The following is a 22484-nucleotide window of genomic DNA, read 5'->3' as shown; positions in this document are numbered from 1 at the left end:
AGAAAAGACAGTGTACTAAGGGAATAGAAGAGTTTATTGGTAATGTACTATAAAACACCTGCCCCTGTTGGACAGTGAAAAGAAAGTTGGAATATATGCTTATTTTTGAAAAAGAAAGATGACTAAGGCAAAAGTTCTAATAGAAGAACAGATTTGCCTTGTTAGAAATGGGAAAAAAAGCATGGACTCATGGAATCAAGAGGAACAATAATTCTTGACTTTCAGAATGGTAGCAAGTTAATAAAGGTTGAACTTGTTGATTTTAAGAGACAGAAATTAAAGAAATGCTGTGGGAGAATGGAAGAAAAAAATCTTTATACTTAAGGGGGAAATAAAGTTTGTGGTTTGTGTGCATAGAAAAACCAAGCTTCCTTGTAAAAACCAAGTGCAAAGCAGTTATATTAGATATGGAACAAAGCAAGGCTGGAGAAAGCTCACAATAATAGCTGTGGACCAAAAACAGACGAGGTTTGATATTTACACAGAGAGAAAAACATAAACTGTCAATTGATTAACATGCACAGGACTGTTTATTTATTGCTATAGTAGTGCTATGGAACGGGATACATTTGCATTAACTTTTGTTTGAAGTACACACATGAACAACTCACAGTAAATGTACCACTCTGTCTGCAGGCGAGTGCTCGGTGACAGGCGACATGTATTTTCAGTCCTTTGATGGACGGATCTATACTTTCCTGCAACATGCCAGTATGTCCTCGCCAAGAGTCGCAATTCAGCAATAGTTTACAGTAACCATCCAGAACACCGCCCTGTGGAGCTGTGAGTTACACATCATCTGCTTACTTGTTCTGACATGATTGTTACATTTTCCTACCTATTTGACAGACTGCACAACTCCCCCACTTTACCTACTGCAATCAGAACTATTCACTTGCTCGGCTTACAAATACATGCAATTTGTCTTTCATGTAGATCATATCATAGTGTAAGTGCTTAATACTCCCCTCAGTCCAGGTCATTTTTGTTTTAGAGCCTTGCTACAACTGCTCTGGCTGATAATGATCACGAAGAAAACCTACAAAAGACTGAGAGCTTCGTCTCTTTCCCCCTCATCTCTGAGCCTTCAGTTTCCCGGCAGACTTTTGAGCTGCTGAGCAGACAGGTGATGGGAGATATGAGATGTCCCACTTGTCAGAGCCAAGGCCCGAGACCTCTAACAGCCAACTAAACAGGATTACCTTATCTAGCCTGACTGACAGAGCTGCGGACAGCTTTGTAGTGAAGTGGGCACTGGAAGGGTGGGGGGCTTGGACAGAGAGGAGGTTATGCAAAAACAGGAGGTGAATGATGGGAAGAGTAGGAAGGATGATAAAACCTTTTGGTTACGGGGCTTTGCCATTCATGAAAGAGATGATTCATAGCAGCAGGTTGTTTATTGTCTCACTCAGACTTCCTTACTTTTGAAATAAAAGTGAGCCAGAGTAACTTGGGTGATTTTGTGAATTAGTGATGGCCTTGAGCATTTATACTTTATAGCTCCATTAAGTTTTATAGTCAAACTGTACAATCTGCTGATACATTATAATAAATAAGACTTTTCTGTTTTAACAATGGTTGGCCCAAGGAGTAGAATATCTGTCAATGGGTATTGTCAGATGTCAACTGCTATAACCATTGTCACCAGTTATGCCTGGTATTTATGTGATTGTTTTGCATAATTGTGCATTGAAAGTTCCTAAAACACTTGAATTGTCCTGTCACATAAAATTAAAATGACTTCATTTTAGCTATAAGAAACATTTTGATATTAACAATGGACTGCATAGTCACCTGTATGTCTGAAAGATTGATTGATTGAAATTCTTTAAGCTTACTTGGTTTCATGTGTGTGTGTTTGCTGGTCTGATTCACTGCCACTGTTCTCACAGTGCTGTTAGGAGAGGAGGGCAAAAGTTGCAGCGGGGCTGAAGAAACCACCAGTTGCTAGTTTCATCAGCTTAGAGGGTCATTATATTATGTCAGTGCTGTATTTACAGCCTTGTTTCCGCTGCCCTTAAGAAACAACAAAAATCTATTATTGTAGGTTTATTGGCACCAGTGTTGAGTGATGGGACCAGGCAGAACAGGCAACATAGTCTCCAGTTTAAAACTCACATGCCAAACCATTCATTCCAGCCTTCTTAAAACCCTGTTGATAAAGAAATACAGTGTCTTCATTTATTTCAGCAGATCAGTACAGTGAGTTGCAGAGCATGTTCCATGTGCCTGTGATTATTTATTTCCATATATACCATATAGACTGTTCTCTACTATTGTCACCTGATTCTATTATTAGCCACTTTTTATTATCTGATAAGCTTTTAAACTCTGGATCTATTACTAAAGTTGAGCCTTAATGTTTTTGTTAAATGAGTATGCAGTAGCCTGCTACATATGTAGCTTTTCATAGAAAATATAAGGAAATATGCATACTGGTAAATGGTAAACAATAAGAACAAAAGCAGGTCTCTTGCATCTCCATTTTCTTTCCTGCATGCAACAAAAGCGTTATAAAGTGTGATTGATCAACAAAAAAAAATAGCGATTGCCAATATCCCTTCCTTCAGAATTTGCATGTCCATATGCAGAGATTTGTTTCTACAGATTAAACTACCAGTAATGGTGGAAATTTTCCATCTAACATCATTGTAGGGTGGGTTATGCATAGTACACTCTGTAGGGGCTACTGGTGCGACTTCAGACTTTTCCTTAGGTTGAAATCAGAATATTATTTTCCATTTTTATAGATTTGGGTATTTATTCCATCACTACACACTAGCAACCTGGCTAACAGACTAAAGCCCTCTCTCTTTATTATATTTCCCTCATTTTTTCAGGAAGAGTGCTTTATTCGAGTATGTTTCTTCCCATCATTTCATTCTGCTTAACTGTTTGGGAAACTGTCTGAACGCTTTATCAGACCATCTCGTCTCATTTGCAGAATCTGGATGGGGCCTGCATACAGTCAGTTAACCTGGTAATTGATGAAGATCCAAGAACAGAAATTACTCTGAGTCACATTGGAGAGGTCTTCATTGCTGGACAGTACCGCATCTCCCTGCCCTATTCTGATGGTAACCTCCTCATCTTTTATCACCTTCCAGCATTGTTCTCATCCAGGGCCCGACTTTATTCAGCACTCTGTGGGTTATGGCAGGGACAGATTGAATGACGGCTGTGCTATTGAATGAAAAATTTTCACAATACTTTACTGGGTTAGCTCCTACATTGTGTTGCACAAAATGTCTTTCCTCTGAGCATTACTCATTTTACATGAGTAATGCTCAGACCAAGTCAACAGGCTTTTGTGTGCTTTATCTGACAGTGTCTGAGAGTGATCTGATATTTTGAACCTGAATGAATAAAAACACTAATAGCTATTGCTCTTTATGTTCTGTTACAGATTTTCCATTCCTTCATTTTATACAACTGTACTTATACACATAAAGAAGAAAAGGAAACAAGTTCCAAATAAAATTCCACAAACAGCTTTAACTGAAATGGCTGTTTTATTATGAATGACATACTTTTGGGATATAGGCTGTTGTACAGTCTACACTGGCACCTACCTAAAAGCTGGATTCCACTAAAATATGTGTTTGGATATGAGTGATATAAATTTCATCGTCACTCTTACTCAATTATGTTTTATTTATTAAAGATTCCTCTATAGAATTTGTAACTACAATTAATTAATCAATTAATTAGTATTGGTGCACAAGGGCTGCTGATGCCCCGTCTTTAGTGATAATTTGCAAAGTGATGTAAAAGTGTACCAGGAACAAAACAAGGAAGACGAAGATTTGTAGACTGGTAGCTTGATCCATAGTTTGGGGAAAAATTATAAAGTAAAAGAACAAGCTTTGCAAACCACCAGCTTTGAGCTAAATAATGTCCTATATATATCTCCTGCAGACCTCTTCCACATCCAGGAGCTATCATCAATGTTTGTCCAGGTGAGGACGGCGTTCGGCCTGCGTCTGCAGTACAGCTGGAAGGAGTTTCGCCTTTACATGCAGGCGGATGAGCTGTGGAAGGATGACACAGTGGGGCTGTGCGGCACCTTCAATGGCAACATTCAAGACGACTTCCTGTAAGTGTGTGCTGGCTGACCTTTGATCCCTCTTGCGCTCTTGGTTAACCCCTCCTCCAACAATACAGAGAGAGTGCATGCTCTTGTTTCAGAGGCAAAGAGGGAGGTGATGGTGAAGTGCTCTCCCTCTCACACTTACTCTCTCTGTAATGCACACTGGTCGGCGGCTCAGCATCAAAAGCCCAGCTCTATGATCAGCTCTTTTAGGGGGACTAGATGAGCGCCCAACTGGACACGCCACTTCAACAAGGAATTTACTGTTAGCGGAATAGGAGCTCCACTGTACCGTATCGTAATGGCTGACTATAAAGGGCGGATGTTGTCTAACAGCTGTAAATGGATATACATCACAGTTACTGACTGAAGTGCCCGTATGCTGCTAAGAAGTCACTTTTCCTGAAGCACTACTAAAAGACTGTAGTTAAAGTGATGACTTGCACAATTTTAACCTTTTGTTTTGTTTTTGCTTTGCTTTGCAGCTGCAGTCATTTCAGACACTTAGTTGCATAGTTAGTGGCAAAAAAAGAAGAGGAGTAAGTCAGAAAGAACTGCAGGCAGCTATTCTACTTCAAAGAGAATTGGGTGAAACCCATCTGATTAATAGTGGCTTGGGCGGAGGTGGGACTCCCGTGTCAGTCGGTTCTAGCTTGCTATTGTACTCGTATCAGTTCCAGGTCCAGTATGTTGCAGAGAAGGATCAAAGAAGTACAAGTAAAATGTGTATTTAATACTGCACATATTTTCTTTAAAAATTTAAAAAATGCAGTTCACTTCAAATAAATGCCTTTAAATTCAGTTTTATGTATGCAACTTCAAATCACACCAACAGTTTCAAAGAGCTTTAAGGGAAAGACCTAAAGAAGGAAAGAAAGAAAGAAAGAAAGAAAGAAAGAAAGAAAGAAAAATCTCCAACAATCAAAGAACCCTCTATGAGCAAGCACTTGAGAACATTGGGAAGGAAAAACTCCCTTTGAACAGGAAGAAACCACCACCAGAACCAGGTTCAGGGAGGGGCAACCATCTGCTACAACTTGCTGGGGTGAGGGGAGGGAGCCCGAGATAGGTAAAGTGGTGTATAAACATAGCGAGTGAATGAAGGAGAACAGAACCTCTCAGTATATCATGGGAAGCCCCCTATTGCAGTGTAATTAAGGGAGGGTTCAGGGTTACGTGATCCAGCACTAACTATATGCTTTATCAAAAAGGAACGTTTAAAGCCTAATCTTGAAAGTAGAGATAGCGTCTGTCTTCTGAATTCAAATGGGAGCCGCAGAAGAGGGGCCTAAAAGCTGAAGGCTCTTCCTCCCATTCTACTTTTAAATACCTGACGAACCACAAGTAAACCAGCAGTCTGAGAGCAAAGTGCTCTGTTGGGAAGATACAGTATAATTGGGTCTTTAAGGTAAGATGGGTCCTGATTATTCAAGACCTTGTATGTGAGGAGCAGGATTTTTTAATTTGATTCTGGGTTTAACAGGGAACCAATGAAGAGAAGTCAGTATGGCTGAAACATGCTCTCTGTTTGCAGAACCTGTCAGTACTCTCACTACAGCATGTTGGGTTAACTGAAGGCTTTCAGTGAGTGTTTAGGACAACCTGATAAAGAATTGCAGTAATGCAGCCTACAAGCAATAAATGCATAAATGACTTTTTCAACATCACTGAGACGGGATGATTCTAATTCAAGAGATATCATAAATGCATATTTGGTTAATATGCACATATCCTGGTCAAAAACAACTCCAGGATTCCTCACAGTGTTACTTAAGGTCAATGTAATGCCATCCAGATTCAGTAAGTCAGTAAGACACCATGTTTGTAAGATTTGTAGGACTGAGTACAATAATATATAATCTCCTGCCATGCTCAGTGACCCCTGTTTCAATCCATGGGGTCGATGTGGATGTCACAGTGCACACTCTTGATGTCACATCCTCTACAGAGAAAAGTCAGTATAATAAGAGGGGCACCTCAATGTCAACTACACATATTTAATTTTGTGTAACATTCAGTAATATTTATAATTATAGCTATTTTGTTATATTTTATAACTTGTAATATTTAATTTAATTTAGTTGGTTACTGTTCTTACTGTCTTTGAGCAACTGTGACCACATAATTTCCTCTGGGATTAATAATTATTCTGATTCTGATATTATCAGAATGTTTTTTTGTGAACACAACAACACTTGTAACCACAAAAATCAAAAGGCAACTCTTCATTCACACGATGACTTTTTTTCTATCTGTGTGCTGTCATACTGATTCCTTGCTTTGGTTTTGGTTCAGATCTCCATCGGGTATGATAGAAAGCACTCCTCAGCTCTTTGGAAATGCCTGGAAGGTTTCGTCTGCGTGTTTGTCCAGCCTGAGTACGCCTCAGCTTGATCCCTGTGATACACACCAGCAGGCTGGTCAGTTTCTCTTCCTCCTTTTTTCTGTTTCAGTAGAGAAAAATAACATATTTACTCAGTCGTATAACATTTATTATGTTAAACTGTGTAAGTGGTGCTTTATAAAATAAAACATATATATTATTATAAAACTTTTGGACATTTTGATGTTGATATCACAGTAAAAATGTATCCCAAGCTCTGTTTAAGGTGTAAATCAGTTTAGTTTCTACTTTTATTCTTATATTTTTACACAAATATTTATCTGTATTATCCAGTGAATTTACAATGATTATGACATAAATGAACAACTTTAAAAATATTTTATTTAGGGTTTGTATTTGATTCATGACATCAGAATCACAGAGAGCAAGACTTGTTTACTTGAATTATTTCTAAACTATTTTTAACAGTGACCTATGCTTCAGAAATGTGTGATGTGCTGAATCAGGATCTGTTTGCTGCCTGTCATGAGTACCTCAGTCCAACACCCTTCCATCAGCAGTGTCGCTCCGATACCTGTAAGTGTGGGACGCCTTGCCTCTGCTCGTCGCTGGCCCACTATGCTCGCCACTGCCGTCGATTCTCCATCATCATTGACTTTCGATCACAGATATCTGACTGTGGTGAGTCACATTCACGCCAAACATATTTTGTCCAAGAATGTACCTGCTGCTACAGAGATGTCAAAATTAGCAATTATTTCTGACATATTTTTTGTTTTCATGTCTAATATCAAATCCAAATATTTCTCCCAACTCACCGTTCAAGGTCACAGATGATTTTCAAATTTCAGCTTGGAGGACATTTTGATATTTCAATATATATGTCAGTATGTCATATGAGTTATTGGGAGGACTGTTCATGGACATTTAATCTTTGGGAAAAAGTTTAGTTTACAGTTTAGATCAAACAGTATCAGTGCCAGCTTAGGAGTAATTTTGGAAAATTTTCCTACCAAAAATTTTCCCGAAGAAGGTATGGGATGTCTTGAAAGGTGAAACTACACTCAAAGTGGTCACCGACAAGTTTAGGGTAATCACGGGGCAACCACAGGAGTTTGTCATCCTATTTTTATTCCAGTGTGAGTCATTAAGTTAGACACGTGAGTGCAGTTTAATGAGATCCACAACAAACATCATTCTTTGTTTAAATACTGGAGCACACTAATGACATGTGCCTCACTGGTTTTATGGATGACAACAGATATCAGGTCTATTTCTTGAACGTTACTCAGTGGATGAACTGATGTCACGAACCTGAAATGATTCTGCACTGTCCATTCAGCTTGCTTTTATTGGCTCTCTTGCATGTCACACACTTTAGAGATGACTGGACAAACTAAAGTTTTAAATGATGAATTAACAGACGTATGTCTTTTTTCCCTTGGAGGGGAAAAAAGACATAAACAAACCATCATTCTGCTCCAATCAGTAGCTCTACACTTTGTTGTTAAATTTGATAACTTGATGAAGAATACAGTGACGCCATCATCAAGTTAATTCCCATTAAAAGGCCAAACTGACTGTGAGTCTTTGCTGAACTCTGTCTTGCCCTGCAGCTGTCACCTGTCCTGCCAACATGCAGTACGGCACCTGTGTGTCCTCCTGCCAGCGCCGTTGCTCCTCCCTCTCTGTCCCACAGCACTGTGGGGAGGAGTGTGAGGAAGGTTGCGTCTGTCCTCTGGGTTCCTTCTACAATCACCGAACACACACCTGTGTGCACAGGTAAGGACAAGGAAGTGATATTCGCAGGTAGAAGTTTGTAAAGGCAAAAAATATTTATAATATTGAAATATTTATATGATGAAGCAGGTGGAACTTAATACCCAGACCAGCTTCAGTACTACCTGCTGTGCTGATGTGGAGGGTGGTGAAGCTGGAGTGACTCCACCAAACCAATCCACTCAAAGTGATATTTGTATCTGCTCTGAAGTTTAGGTCAGCTTCTAAGTAGAAAACCTGGTATCTTTGCTGCAGACATTGTAGACCCAGAGGACCTCGGTAATTGTGCTCTCCTTTTTAGCTTGCTCTGCCCTAGAAGACATGCAGCTTAATTCCTCTTAAATGTCCCAGGTTTTTACATCCTAGTGCAGCGCCATGCCTTACTTACCATGTGATAGAGTTACATCAAGGAATTCATCGTGAAACCCCCCTTTCATTCCCACTCGGGCTGGGGACGACAGATATCTGATAACCAGTGAGAAAGAATTTGTAGTACAGAAGCTGATGTGTGGCACTCGCCTATATGTTACAAAGGCTTTTAGCCTTAGCTAAACATAAATTACCACAATGTATATTATATAAATCATACAATACTGTATTTTTTTCAAGTAAGACTGGTCTATTTTGCCCCCCTCCACTTCTGTAATTAACATTGGTAAGGAAAAAAATTAAGCAGTGAATGTATATTTATGGGGGGAACCAAAGTCGGTCCATATAGGTTTGTCACAAGTTCAAGTCAGGTTGTCTCTTTTTTTCCAGGAGCGAGTGCCCCTGCAGTTTCCTCGGAGCAGATTATGAACCAGGAGATGTGATCATGACTTCAGCAGGCGTTCAGTAAGCTCCTCCCCTTCATTTCTACCTTCAGTCTAGACTTATGAGTGTCAGGCTTTATTTTTGTAAATAAATTCTGTAACAATGAACTGTGACATTACTGATATTACATGAGGCAGTTTAGTTAGCAGTTAGAGAAAGCGCAGAAAACACTGGGAAATGCCTTTAATTTAGCCAGTTAAAATAATGCAGTACTGAGGAGCAGAATTTACTTTCAGAACAAAGGAGTCTAAAGTTTCTGGTTTGCTGTGGTTCAGATTTCCTAATTTTTTCTTAATAAAAAGGCTCTATAGTGATATAAAGCTCTACCTCCTGTCAGTCACGACCACATAAAAGGAAAATCTGTGTAAGAAAAGTTTATATTTTTCTAGAGGTATTCTTTTCAATCAAGTGTTTCAAGTCAAATGTTTGAATGAACAAAAGACTCCAGAAAATTAAAAAAATTTCAAATAGAAAAAAGTTGCTTTGTTTAATTCAAATTGTTACTTTAAGTTAGGCCAAGAGCTTATTAGGTTCTTCCCTGCATATTAAAAATATTACGTTTTAGAGTTCCACAAAAAACAAAAAACAAAACAGGAACATTTCTTTCCTGTTGGAAATGATGTTGGATTTCTTGCAAGTTCTGTCCAGAGATCCAACACCAGAAGACTTCTGTCAAGTAATGTAACACAGGCTGTTTGTTTAAATTGTATAGGGACCAGCTGTAATCAGCAACCTTTTTGGTGAAACAATACAATGTGTGTAAGAAAGCTAATATAATTTCCTCCTTGAGAAAGACTGAATCACCTGGGGAGTATAAATCTGTTCTTTAAATTTCTAATTTGGTGAAACTCATATTAGGGAAATTACCAAAAATGAACAAAGTCAATGTAAGAGGACAAATAAAAGAAACTACATACATTGCAGTATATTGACATTATCACCAAAGTACCAAACGTGTATTTAATTTTAAATATGTGAAAATTCTATGAATTTTCTGCAGTTGTCATCATTAAGGTGAGTAATGTCTCTCTGTGCCTCCTGCAGGCTCTGTCTGAATGGTAGACTGGTGTCCCAAACACAAACAGGCACTGGTGAGTCCATTTGATTTTGTTAATCTGATCTTTTTTTTAATCTTAAGGCAAAAAGAAGAATTGAATAATAGAAGTTGAAGAGGAGTTTAGAGCTCAGAGTTCTGTAAGATATTGAGACAAGATCTGGATGGTAGGGAAGAGTTATAGATGACTGGAAGGGTATAGCTGAAGTCGGAAACTACCAAGAAGGCATTTGTCCTTTGGACAAAGAAATGAGAACAAGGAGACTTGGTGGTAGAATGAGGAAGTACAAGACAGTGATAAAAGGAAAAGGTTAGCAAAGAAAAGTGGGATAGTCAGGGAGATGAAGAAAGTAAAGAAGTAAGTTTGGGAGGCTGGGTGAACAGCAAAGAGAGAAGAGGGAAAGGAAAGTGTTTATAATAACTTGTACATGAGGCTGGAAAACAAGGAAGGACAAAATGACTTGCATTGATTAGGTAGGGAGGGAGACTGAGTTGGAAAGTATGTGCAGCAGGTTAGTATGATTCAGGATAGATATGGAAATGTACTAACAAGTGAAGAGAGCGTGTTAAGAAGATAGAGGAAGTATTTTGAGTTTATGAATGTAGAAAATGAGAGAGAGAACAGATGGAGGAATGTTAATGAATCAGGAAGTGCAGAGGATTAGTAAGGAGGAAGTGAGGGCAGGTATGAAGAGGATGGAGAGTGAAAAGACAATTGGCCAATGTGACATGTCTGTGGAATAATGAAGATATATAGGAGAGAAGGCAGTGGACTTTTTAACCAGATTGTTTAATACAGTCGTGGAGAGTCAGAGGATACCTGGGCAATGGAGAAAAAGTGTACTGGTACCAGTTTTAAAGAACAAGAGTGATGTGCAGATCTGTAGTAACTACAAAGTGACAAAGGGGATGAACCTTACCGTGTATATGTTGAAGCTCGGTCAAGAAGAGAGGTGATGATCAGTGAGAAGCAATATGGCTTCATGCCAGGAAAGATCACTGCAGATGTGATGTTTGCTTTGTTATTGGAGAGTATAGAGAAGGTCAGAAGAAGTTGTACTGTGTCTTTGTGGATCTTTCTTATAGCCAAGAGAAGAAGAAGTATGTGAGGATAGTGCAGGACATTTAAAAGGACAGTGAGACAACGTGAGGTATGCAGTGGTGGCTTCATGGTGGGGGTGGTATTACAAATTGTGATGGAGGTCAGATAGAAGTGTCTGTGGATGATATTTGCAGCTAATATGTTGATCTGTAGTGAGAGTAAGAAGCAGTTGAAAGAGTCTGGAGAGGTGGAGGTATGCTCTGTGAAGAAGAGGAATGAAAGTTAGTAGAAGGGAGACAGAATATATTTGTGAAGGGAGACAGGAGGAAAGATGGACATGCAAGGAGAAGCAATAATGAAGTTGGATGAGTTTGAATACCTGGGGTGAACCACCCAAAGCAACAGACATAAGAAAAGTAAAGAATGTTTGAGTGTGGTGGAGTGGGTCTAGATGAGTGTCAGGCTGATTTGTGATAGAAGGATCGCAGCTAGAGTAAAAGTTTACAACATGGTATATGTTTACAACAAGAGAAAGTTTACAACATGGTAGTGAGACCTGCTATAATGTACGGCTTGGAGATAGTGGGACTGACAAAAAGATCGGAAGCTGAGCTGGATGTAGCAGAGCTGAAGATGTTGAGTTTTTTGAGACCAAGATGGACAGGATTAGTCATGAATACATCAGAGGGACAGCTAAGGTTGAACAGTTTGGAGACAAAGTTAGAGGGGCACGGCTGAGATGGTTTGGACATGTGCAGATGAATTATAGAGAAGATTCACAGATGTAGTGAAGGAGCACATGCAGAGGGTGGGTGTGACAAAGGAGGATGCTAGGGATATAATGAGATGGAGGCAGGTGACTGACTGTGATACCCCCTAAAGGAAGTAGCCAAAAGAAAAAAAGTCAGTGGATATATATGTTTGTGTCATATCAACTTTCATACTCTGAGTACTGTGAGAAATTACAGTCCTAAGAAAATGTGAAAAAGTGCCTTTTTTGATAGTGAAGATTAATAACGCATGAGCTAAAACATTGATGTGTTTATGTTGTTCAGCATTCATACCTAACAAACTCCCTATTCACTCTTCTTCACTGTCAGTTTAAAACTGACACCAAAAATCTACAAAAAATCTGTGATGTCATTTTTACTTACAGACAGATTGTGTCCAGAAGGTCAGATCTACCAGAACTGTTCAGAAGGGGAGGATGGCCTCCTGCCGGGAAGGGGTGTGTCCTGTGAGCGCACCTGTGAGTCTTACCTGCTCAACCTCACCTGCTCATCACACGAGCCCTGTCTGGCTGGATGTGTCTGCCCGCCTGGGTGAGTGACAGCTAGTACAAATGTTATTACTGTCCATTGGTGAATAGTTATACATAGAAGGTAATGGCTGCTTTATAATGTAAAAAAACTCCTTCTGATTGGACAGTACTGCACTTTTTAAAATCCATTTTATTTTTAATTTGATTGTAATTCTTCATTTTGCAATTTTAAACAAAAGCTACTCTCGTTGTTATGGAATCCAAATTTAAAAAGGGAAAAGGAGAAAAATAGAGAATTGAATATAAAAAATAGAAAAGGTATCTGGAAAAATTTATTTGCTTTCATTCAGCTGACTCTCTGTGATGTGTGATCTGTAGCAACAAACTAGTAAATAACAGAATTCAAAATAGAAAGATCAAACTGATTATTCACACTTCTCCACTCGTAATAACCCTGAGATTCTTGTGCACGCATTGGTCTTTAGTCACAGTGCAGAGTGGAAGTATGGTCAGACTAAAGATGGAGACTGAATGTAACAATTTAACATTTTTGTTTCATATCAGGGTAAAAAAATGAGGTAAAACAAAGGGTTCCAAACTCCTGCTTAAGTGGTACAGAATCTTGAAAAGTTCACACATAGCAGACTGTAGTTATCCTAGTTAACTGTTTGGTATCAGGTTGACTGAGCAAAGGAACAAGATGTTTTTCTTGAGCAGTAAAGGTCAAGAAATGAGTGTTTCACTTAACGAAATCTTATGCTGTTAGTGTACCTGACTGAAGCTGATGTCACAGAGTTGATTAAACTTTCTTAAAATGTCACAGAAGCCTGAAATAGTCTTCCAGCCCCCTCCTTCCCATACCTGGTGATGCTGCTTGTGCGATACATGTAGTCAGCACTTCATTGTAACCATTTGTTTCCCAACATAAAGTAATAAGCAGACGTAGCTGTTCATTTTGTGTGGACAGTTTGAGATAAACCTAGCCCCAGTTGTTCTGTTAACCTGACTCATCTTCTGGTTGAACTTGCTAATTCCCTGCTGGCTTCTAATATACATGAATTTCCTGGTTTTTAATTCCTTTTTTTTTTTGGGGGGGGGGGGGGGGGGGGGAAGAAACTGCCTTGCTTTATCTACTGGTCAGACCAGTAAAGTGTATAAGTTGCAATTAAGTTTTTTTGAGAAAATTTTTACATTTATAGATTTAAAGATATAAGCTTGTGGAAGTGTCTGTTGATGTGACATAAGGAAAGTGCAGATTTTCTGTGCAGACAGTGGACGTGATTCCAACAGATGAGGTGAACAGACATTATGGGTAGAATACAGTCATCTGATCCCTTTAATCCTCTCTGGCTGTCAGCCTGAAAGGGGGTTAAGTGGTTTCATTCTGTGACATCAACCACGAGTCATCCTGATTACAATACGCACAGCAAGGGTTAGTTTAAGGATGTCGTATCTTATGACATATTTTTATAGATTACAATCAAAGATTCCTATCTGTGAACCTCAAATCATGTATTTATGAAGGATTTCCATTAACAAATAAAACTGACCTTGTTAGGCTTTCTGACAATTTGGCCCTAGCTTTAATTTGAGAAAAAATAAAACCTATCGCTTAAGGTGATTTGGAAAACTATCTGACCAATGAAAGTCTACATTTGAAAAGAGCTATATAAGTGCAATCCATTATTATTATTATTAAAACATATCTGCTGTCTCTCCAAGAAAATAACCCTAATGTATGTCAGTGAAGACTGCCATTAGCTTAAATCTTAGTGGTTAAACTGGTGAAATTAAAGCATAGTCTTTCTGTAAATCTCATTTTGAAGCATAAATGGCACAAATAATAGAAGTCTTAAGTTTTACTGAACAATTAGACTAATTTAAAAAAGAGGAAACAATCAAAAGTTCTCACAAACGTATTTTTTATTCAATAAAAGGGCAGATCCATCCCAGACAGTATATATTGCTATCTAGTTAACTAATATCCATCGTTTCTGTGTCTTATTTGTTTTTCATAATTTTTACCCTCAGTGCCTACCCACCCTTGTTCCTGTCAGGTTAGATGATTAGATTTAAAATTTAAATGTAAAATTATGACATTATACTTGACCTGAATGCATATGCCTTGGTTCACTGGATAAAAAGGGGATCTGTTCTTTAGTTAATCGTTTCCATGGTGAATCTTAGTATTGAAGCTCTGTTGAGGATTGCTTTCTTTCTCTACAAACACATCCAATTCAGGGTCAACATACTCAGAGTTGATTGAACTTACTTTGATCATCCTACTTTCTTAAAGAAGAAACTGAGAGTTGCTGATCTCAGAGTAAATCAGCTCGGAGTTTGTGGTTAGACTCAGAGTTTGTTGAACCGACTTCCTGGAATTTGCCTTGCATTTGAAGCTCCCCTTGGTTACTTTAGCTCCGTTCTATAAATAGCACCAGTCTGGGTTTTTCTGCCTGTTACTCTAGAGCACTATCTCAGCAAACCTACTGAAATATAGTGATACGGTGAAAAGGTCGGAGAGGGGCAAAAATGGTCATCTGAACCCTGAGTCACCATTGCTGACCTCACTGGTGTGATTCAGATGTTCCTGTTCACTACATGGAGCAAACTGACCTTTTGGGTGTCAATAACATCATAACCTCTAAATCTGTCGTCCAGTTGTAGCTCAGGTGTTTAAAAAGTCACTGAAACCTGAGTTAAAAAATATGGCACAAAGAAATCTCATTCAGCCCTTCTGCTTCTTGATGACAGATGTATTAGTGTAGTGATAGTGAGACAGTTTTAAGGTTCACTGGGTATGATCTCTGTATGAGATCAGCCTGGAGTCATATTCTGCTACATAGAAGCCTGTTTGTTTTTCTGCTAATCAAGGGTTGTTTTTACAGAAGAAACCTTTATTATGATTCTTATTTTAAAGATTTATAGAGTTCACGAATCAGTGATGTTAACATGACTCACCACACCCTCCCCCAAAAATTCTAAATAAGTTTAAAAAGCAAAATTTAACTACCTTAATATTGTATTTTGGTAGCATTAATGTTAGCAAACATTAAATTTCGTCTTAGCTAGCTAGCATTGTGTTTGCATTAGCAGGTATTCAAAATAATTCATTCAGTATTGATATTTAAGTTGTCGAGGGTTAGGGTTACGAGCTAACTGGCAAAATTCTACAGGGTGAGTTTCTCCGTACTGTTAATATCAATGTCATTGCTCTATCACATTTGTGTGATAAATACAAAATATGCAATTTTATTTCCTAATTCACATTTACAACATACTTTGTGGCTGTTCACTTTGAAAAGTGCTGCTTTCATGCCTTTCGTCCACCTGTAATTTTTCTTTCAGGGCAATGCATGATGGTCTACAGTACTGGGGGTTGTCTTTCTAGTCTTTCACATTTCATCACCAGAATGAATGATAGCAGCTTATTAGCAGCTTCGTTACAGATGCAATCAAGAAATGTGGCTTGTCAGCAATACTTAATCGACCTGTCTGCTATTAGCTATTAGCAGACTGCTAGCAGACACAAGCATAATGTGGGCTTTGTTTCCGGACCTGTTTATTTCTGTTAATTGAACAATATCTCAAGGCTAAGTTCTCTGGTGAAATTAAGCCATCTTTGGTAGAATAGAATTAATAGGATGAGTAATAGTAATAGCTTTTTTTCAATTGTGAACATTGAGCATTTGGGAATTTTTGTGCACAACCTTTTTATGAGACACTGTGGGATTCAGTGAATACACTGTATATTATGTAAATATTCAAATTCACTATGCATTTGGACAGCAATACTAATACCAATAGTGTAAAGGATGAATCTGATGAATCTTTTTTTCCCCAGTGAAAGCATCAAAACAGGAGCTGTTTTGAGGAAAACATCAGGATTCAGTTCCAAACCTGTCTGTTTATTGACTAATCTTTGTTAGCATTTCTCAGCCGTTAGTTTATCTACCTTCTCAGATTCTCTTGTCTCTGACCTGAAAGGGCTGAGATGCATTGGCATTTCTTTGCACCGTTTTCAAACAACTTAGTTCTTGAGTATTTTATAGGATGACGTTGGTATTTACTATGCTTTTACAGCGGTCTGAGCTTACAGCACGATGAGGTTTGTATAAATACTTAAAAAAAAAAAATGTCACATGCAATAAAAAAAATCAGGAATCTTTATATAGAGAGTATTTAAAAATATAAAACAGTTGAAACTGGTACATACCAAATTTATTGCAGCTTATTTTCTATATAAATGATGAATTTGAGGACAAATAAAAAACACATCTTCCCTAACCCTAACCCCCAGACCTGAGATATAGCTTTTACTTTTAATTAATTCTTCAAACCCTAGTGTCATATTTACATCTTGGACATTGAAATAATAACCTTTATAAGATTTATGATTTCAATGATATTAACTATATCTCCACAGCTTTAGTTGTGTTTACTAAAGCAGTCAACAAATGATAAGCAGCTTCTTCTTCTTCTTATATTAACTCTACACTTAAATGACTATCAAAAATACAAAAACCCTTTCTAAACTCAGAGTCAACTGCAAGGTATTCATCTGAAGTGGGACTTTAAAACCTCTAATGGGAAATGATTAGCTGAGGTGCAGACAGATGAATCCATTGTGTCTGCATTCACAATGGCACACTTTGTTTATGATCAAAATGTAGACCATTCATTCCTTCTGTGTCAATTAGTCCAGCTGAACTCATATGAACCTGGACTTTCAGGTGCAAAACAGAAACATGCAGCCTGCTGGAATTTGGTTTTGGTTACAGGTTTTGTTTTAGTTTAGACTCATGAGATGATTCAGTGTGTTGTAAGCAAAAACAAGTTTAGGTGATAAAGATGATATACCTTGTCAGGTCTGCTGCCTTTTGAAAGAGCTAGTGACTAGGATAAGTGGGGAACATCTGGTTAAAAAAATATTATTATTTACTTGCAAAATGTAAAAATGTAGTCATATACATAATCGTCATTAAGTATATCCTCCTCATCCCAGACTTTGCACTAAGGCGCCCCAGTACTGAAAAAATGAAGCAATTTGTAGCAGAAATTATTTTATGCATTTTATTAACTGTGAAATGGTCATCATGTCAGCATGTTGTGATCTGTGTGTGATAGATCACACACACAGGGTGGCTGTGGCTCAGGTGGTAGAGCAAATCAGCTACTAGTTGGAAGGTTGGTGGTTCGATCCTTGGCTTCTCCAGTCTGCATGCCAAATATCCTTGGGCAAGATACTAACCCCAAGTTGCCCTCCGATGCGTTCATCGGAGTATGACTGTGTGTGAATGCACTTGTGTTTAGAAGTGCTTGGGTGAATGAGGCATGTTGTATACAGCGTTTTGAGTACTCCGGAAGAAAAGAAAAACATCAATCTTTCCTTAAATTATTTTCTGCCCCAAATAAACGGATCAATTCCCCTGCTAATCTTGTGAATGTAATTTATGATTGCAAACGTCATTAATAATCTAGGCCAAAGGCTGCATACCGTCAGGGATAATTTTCAGCCTGTTGTCTCTACTTGGTGTGCAACACTTGGGAGACTGCAAGGCAGACTGCAGTCGAGCCATTGCGCTGTTTGACTCATCTGTCATCATGTTTTTCAACTACTTATTCCTCAGTCCATTTTACATCATGCGAAAGAATGAAATTCAAAATGAGGACTGTGTTTATGAGAATTTATTCATAATGTGCTCATAGGTCAGAACAATAAATGATTTTCATATCTTTGATCAGAGAAATTGATACAGCAGTTTGGCTGCCAGATAAAGGAAGCTGTTAGCACCGTTTTATCTGTGGTGTAACTCTACTCAGATGAACCTGAGGTTTGTGGCGAGACCATTCAGTATGTCACGGCAGCCTCGCGAGTGGATATAGCTCAACCATGGATATTACAAGATACTTATCAGCTTCGTCTTGCAGAGACGAAAGCAAATGGATGGTTGCAGACAAAGACTGTTTCTTTCTCTATCTCTGAGAATCCTAATTGTCTGGTTTTCTCATGTAGCTAACATGAGTGTTACAGTCCACAGTCGCCCACCCCTGAAATTTGTTCTGGGTTCCTGGCATCTCTCTGCTCTGGAAGCAGACCTGCTTTGGCTCTACCTCTGTTATTCTCTTGGCAAAATGACAACGCTATAACTTGATAGCATGCTTTTAGGTCACTGTTCTTCAATAGTTAAAAAACACTGCTTTCAGAGAGATTGGATTAGTTAGATGCAGAATTTTGAATTGAATTGAATCTTTATTTTGAACATGTTTAAATAGTATAACAACAACAACAACAGAGAAAAGAGACAAGCAAACAAAACAAAGGAAAACAAAGCAATAATAATTATAAATAACTTAAATATAAATATAAGTTGCACCCACACACACATATATACATCCCTAGTGTGAAAATAGTGGGTGAGACACCCGATCAAAACCCTACCTCCTCCCTGTACTTTGCAAAAAACATATTTTTGAACTGAGTCATGCTGATTGTTTCAGTTCTTCACTTAGTCTATTCCACAGCTTCACTCCACACATAGAGGTGTAAAAACTTGTTAATTTTGTACAGATACAGGGATGTTTTAAACTAAATTTAACATGATCATTTGGAAATGATTTGCCTATTTAGATTTCAGGAGTGATAACCCTCCTCAATGAGTGTTTTACAAATTAAATCATACTCTCTGGTAGGGGCAGAGCTGCTTGTGCATCATGTTCATTTGGTAGTAAATGGTAAACGGTCTTTGATTTTTAATTAACTGGCTGGCAGTGGGTGTTTGGTTAGGGTCAGGGAACGTTAGTAAGTAAACGGATATGTGTTGGCTGTTATAGATACTGTATTTGGTGTAATTATTGGACAATTATTTGTCCGTCAACTTAAGATGAACATAAAATCATGTTTATGGGATTTAAAAATGCATAGTCTTACATCGGTTAGGTTCCTCAAGTGGTGATTGTTGGTTTGTACTTTCATGTTACTCTGTAAATAGCTGACAGAAACTGTCTCATAATCACCATTTAGCAACATAACCTGAGGCTACAACCCCACACACCAACACAAATCCTTAATGAGGACACACATCTCTAAAATCTTTCTCATAGTAGAATACAACGCTGACCGCACAAAGCAAAAAAAAACAAAAAACAGCACAAGTGAGCGATCTCCACAATGACTCTACTTTAGAAAGATGAACAGGTAGAAAGGGAGGCTGCCAAGACTAAGCTAGTCTTGGCAGGTGCTTGCAAAGAACCAAAGTTGTGTTCGCAGCACAATGCGGTTGTTTCTGTCTTGGATGCAGTTTTCCACATTACCATTTATCTCATCATTTTGTGCAATAAGAATAAATTCTACTTGGTGTGCAACACTTGGGAGTACACTCAATGCAAGGCAGACTGCAGTCAAGCTATTGCGCTGTTGTTTAAATTCTTATCCTATCCGTAAATATCATGGTAATTTTAGACTTCTAATGATTATCTGTTTGATGATCATGGCACAATATATCACAGCATACATCTTTAAAAAACAAGACCTGGGTACAGAAGTTTGAATTTACTTTGGAAATTTCTCTAATCCACACAGGGTCAAAAGTATACATACTTTTTGATGCTGTGTTTGTGATCATTATCCTGTGTTATGACTCAGTTTTAGCAAATTTTAAGCTGTTGGAAAGATGGTTTCATATTTAAATAAACTGCTTCACATTTAAACATGTCAGATACATTTTCAATGGCAGTGGTGATGAAGGCCAAAGCACTGCACCACAGTAATTCAAGATGCTTTCAAGATGTCATGTGCTACTGTTTTTATGGAGACTTTGTATTAAAAAGGATATAGATTCACACTAGTCTTGTTGTAAAATCTTAACATCTTTATACTCTGTCTTGGTGTTTTGAATAAGAATAAGCTTAGCAAGGGGCAGGTGCGACTAAGAATGACTTGTTAATCACACAATGAAGCATACCCACATTTAGTCTCCTTGTTGACTCTAATGAATATGTTTATAACATAAAGATATGTGTGCAGAGAGATGAGTAGAGTGCTTGACAACCAAGTGCTTTTGATCCCTGCTGGCTAGTAGAAAAAAACATGCTGATTTAAGGCACTTTAACACCGGCTTTACTTTTCAGCCCCAGCATACAGAATTCATTGGTCTCAATTCTACCTAAACTCAGTGCTTTAAAAGTGTTTTTCCTTTAACAGTTGGGTGTTTCCCACAGGCTGCTGAAACATGGAGATGAGTGCTTTGAGCCCGCTGCATGCCCCTGTCTGTGGAAAGGAAAAGAATATTACCCTGGCGACAGAGTCTCTTCGCCCTGCTACCAGTGGTATGTTTCCACAGATTCAGTGTTTATAGAAAATTTTGTTCTTTAAAATTGAAAATCTTCCTTTCATGTTACATATCTTCACATATCATATTTCCCTTCTCTCTTTAGGCAATCATTCATTTCGTCACGCTTTACAAATTTGGTCTTGGCCTCGCCAACAATAGCTGTCAAAATTAATATGATCATCAAGCAAACAATTTCTAGTACCATCGACAATTTTTCAAAGTCAGATTTAGCCTGAAAGCTCAGAATCCCGAGGTTGTCAGAGCATCGAAAGTGGCCACCTGATATCTATAATTCTCTGCTATCACAGCACAGAAAAAGGCCTTGAAAACAGAGCGGGCCCTTGTATGACTCTTTGATTCTCTGCTTCAGACTGTTCATCGCTAGTGAAAGGAAACACTCTCCCAGTGATCTCAGTCATTCTCCCATCCTTCCATTTCTTCTTCAAGCCTCAGCCAGGGAAGAAGATGTAGATGACAGCCTAATAGTGCAATGAGCTGCAGTTCAGCCTTTGACAATTCACCGGTCACTTTTCTGCCTTCTGTAAACCTGAGGCTCTCAACAAAAGGAGGCCATTAGATGTGAAAAAAATGTCCTCTAACTAAGTGGGAACAAGTTGATGCCGAATCACTGAGGCATTGCTGTCTTTGTAGTGTTTGCCAGCATGGGACGTTCCAGTGTGTATTTCAGCCGTGTCCATCGTTGTGCACGGCTTACGGTGATCGCCACTACAGGACGTTTGATGGGCTGTTATTCGACTACGTTGGAGCATGTAAAGTTTATCTTGTAAAGGTATGTGACAAAAAGATTATTATGGCCACTATAGTCCTAGCATGAGCATGTGATATATTTTTTGGTCCATAACAGTGAACCCCCCCTTACACACACACACACACACACACACACATGCACACACACACAAACCTGCTTTACTCTGTAATAATAAACACTAAGCCTATTGTTACACTGAGATTTCTAAGCTATAAAGACATTTACTGTTACAGCAGCTGTGTTTTCTCACCTCCACAGAGCAGTGCTGATATAATGCTCAGTGTCACAGCTGAGAACATCGACTGTTTTGACAGTGGAATCATCTGCAGGAAGTCCCTGCTGATCAATGTTGGAAGATCCTTTGTTGCTTTTGATGATGACACTGGGAAGCCAGTAAGAGTCACTTTTAAAGCAATTTCTACTGCTAGCGCAGAGTGATGTGCTGCACAGTGTCTTTGTGTGTCATCTTTGTTTCTTCTGAATAAGATTTAAGGATTTTTCAGTGGATAGCTGCCATCTAACTACAGTCACTCGTTTATGCAGAATCCATCCAGTGTGATTGACAGGAAGCAGATGATGTTCATCTGGCCAGCTGGGTACTTCACAGTGATTCATTTCTCAGAGGAAGACGTCACAGTCCTCTGGGACCGAAAGACTACAGTGCATGTCCAGGTTGGACCTCGCTGGCAGGTAAGATGCTGGTTCAGTGTTTTGTTTTTTGCAGATCTTCAGCTGATCTTCAATATAAGGTGACTCCACAAATGATACCTAATAAACTGATGTTATACCAGTTTGATATTTTAGGATTTCTGGTTCCTAATTGAGCTGAGTCACCTCTGAGTTATCTGCAGCCATGATGGGAATCACTTGTAGTTTAGCTGATTATTTTTGTGAAAGGTCGGACGGTATGTTGCTATGAATCGTGGCACGTCCTTTCCTTTCACAAAGGAACATACAGCAAATCATCTCAGAAGCACTGAAGAACAACAGATTTTTTTT

At 38.5% G+C, this 22484-nt stretch overlaps 1 protein-coding gene across 1 annotated transcript in view; it reads left to right on the top strand.

Annotated features, from left to right (window-relative positions):
• otog (otogelin) overlaps positions 1-22484 on the top strand; it is a 64211-nt gene that overhangs the window by 13657 nt on the left and 28070 nt on the right. The window contains 16 exon segments of the mRNA XM_085178651.1: positions 637-690; positions 693-745; positions 747-770; positions 772-783; positions 2945-3077; positions 3919-4096; positions 6386-6510; positions 6903-7115; positions 8051-8216; positions 8973-9047; positions 10071-10117; positions 12279-12444; positions 20604-20711; positions 21368-21506; positions 21744-21878; positions 22029-22175. Coding sequence (XP_085034777.1) covers positions 637-690; positions 693-745; positions 747-770; positions 772-783; positions 2945-3077; positions 3919-4096; positions 6386-6510; positions 6903-7115; positions 8051-8216; positions 8973-9047; positions 10071-10117; positions 12279-12444; positions 20604-20711; positions 21368-21506; positions 21744-21878; positions 22029-22175 — 1775 coding nt within the window.

The sequence above is a fragment of the Neolamprologus multifasciatus genome, chromosome 1 (genome assembly GCF_963576455.1).
Source record: "Neolamprologus multifasciatus chromosome 1, fNeoMul1.2, whole genome shotgun sequence".
In the NCBI taxonomy this organism is placed as follows: Eukaryota; Metazoa; Chordata; class Actinopteri; order Cichliformes; family Cichlidae; genus Neolamprologus; species Neolamprologus multifasciatus.
Note: the sequence above shows the minus strand (reverse complement) of the source record. Positions and strands in the feature narration are given on the sequence as shown.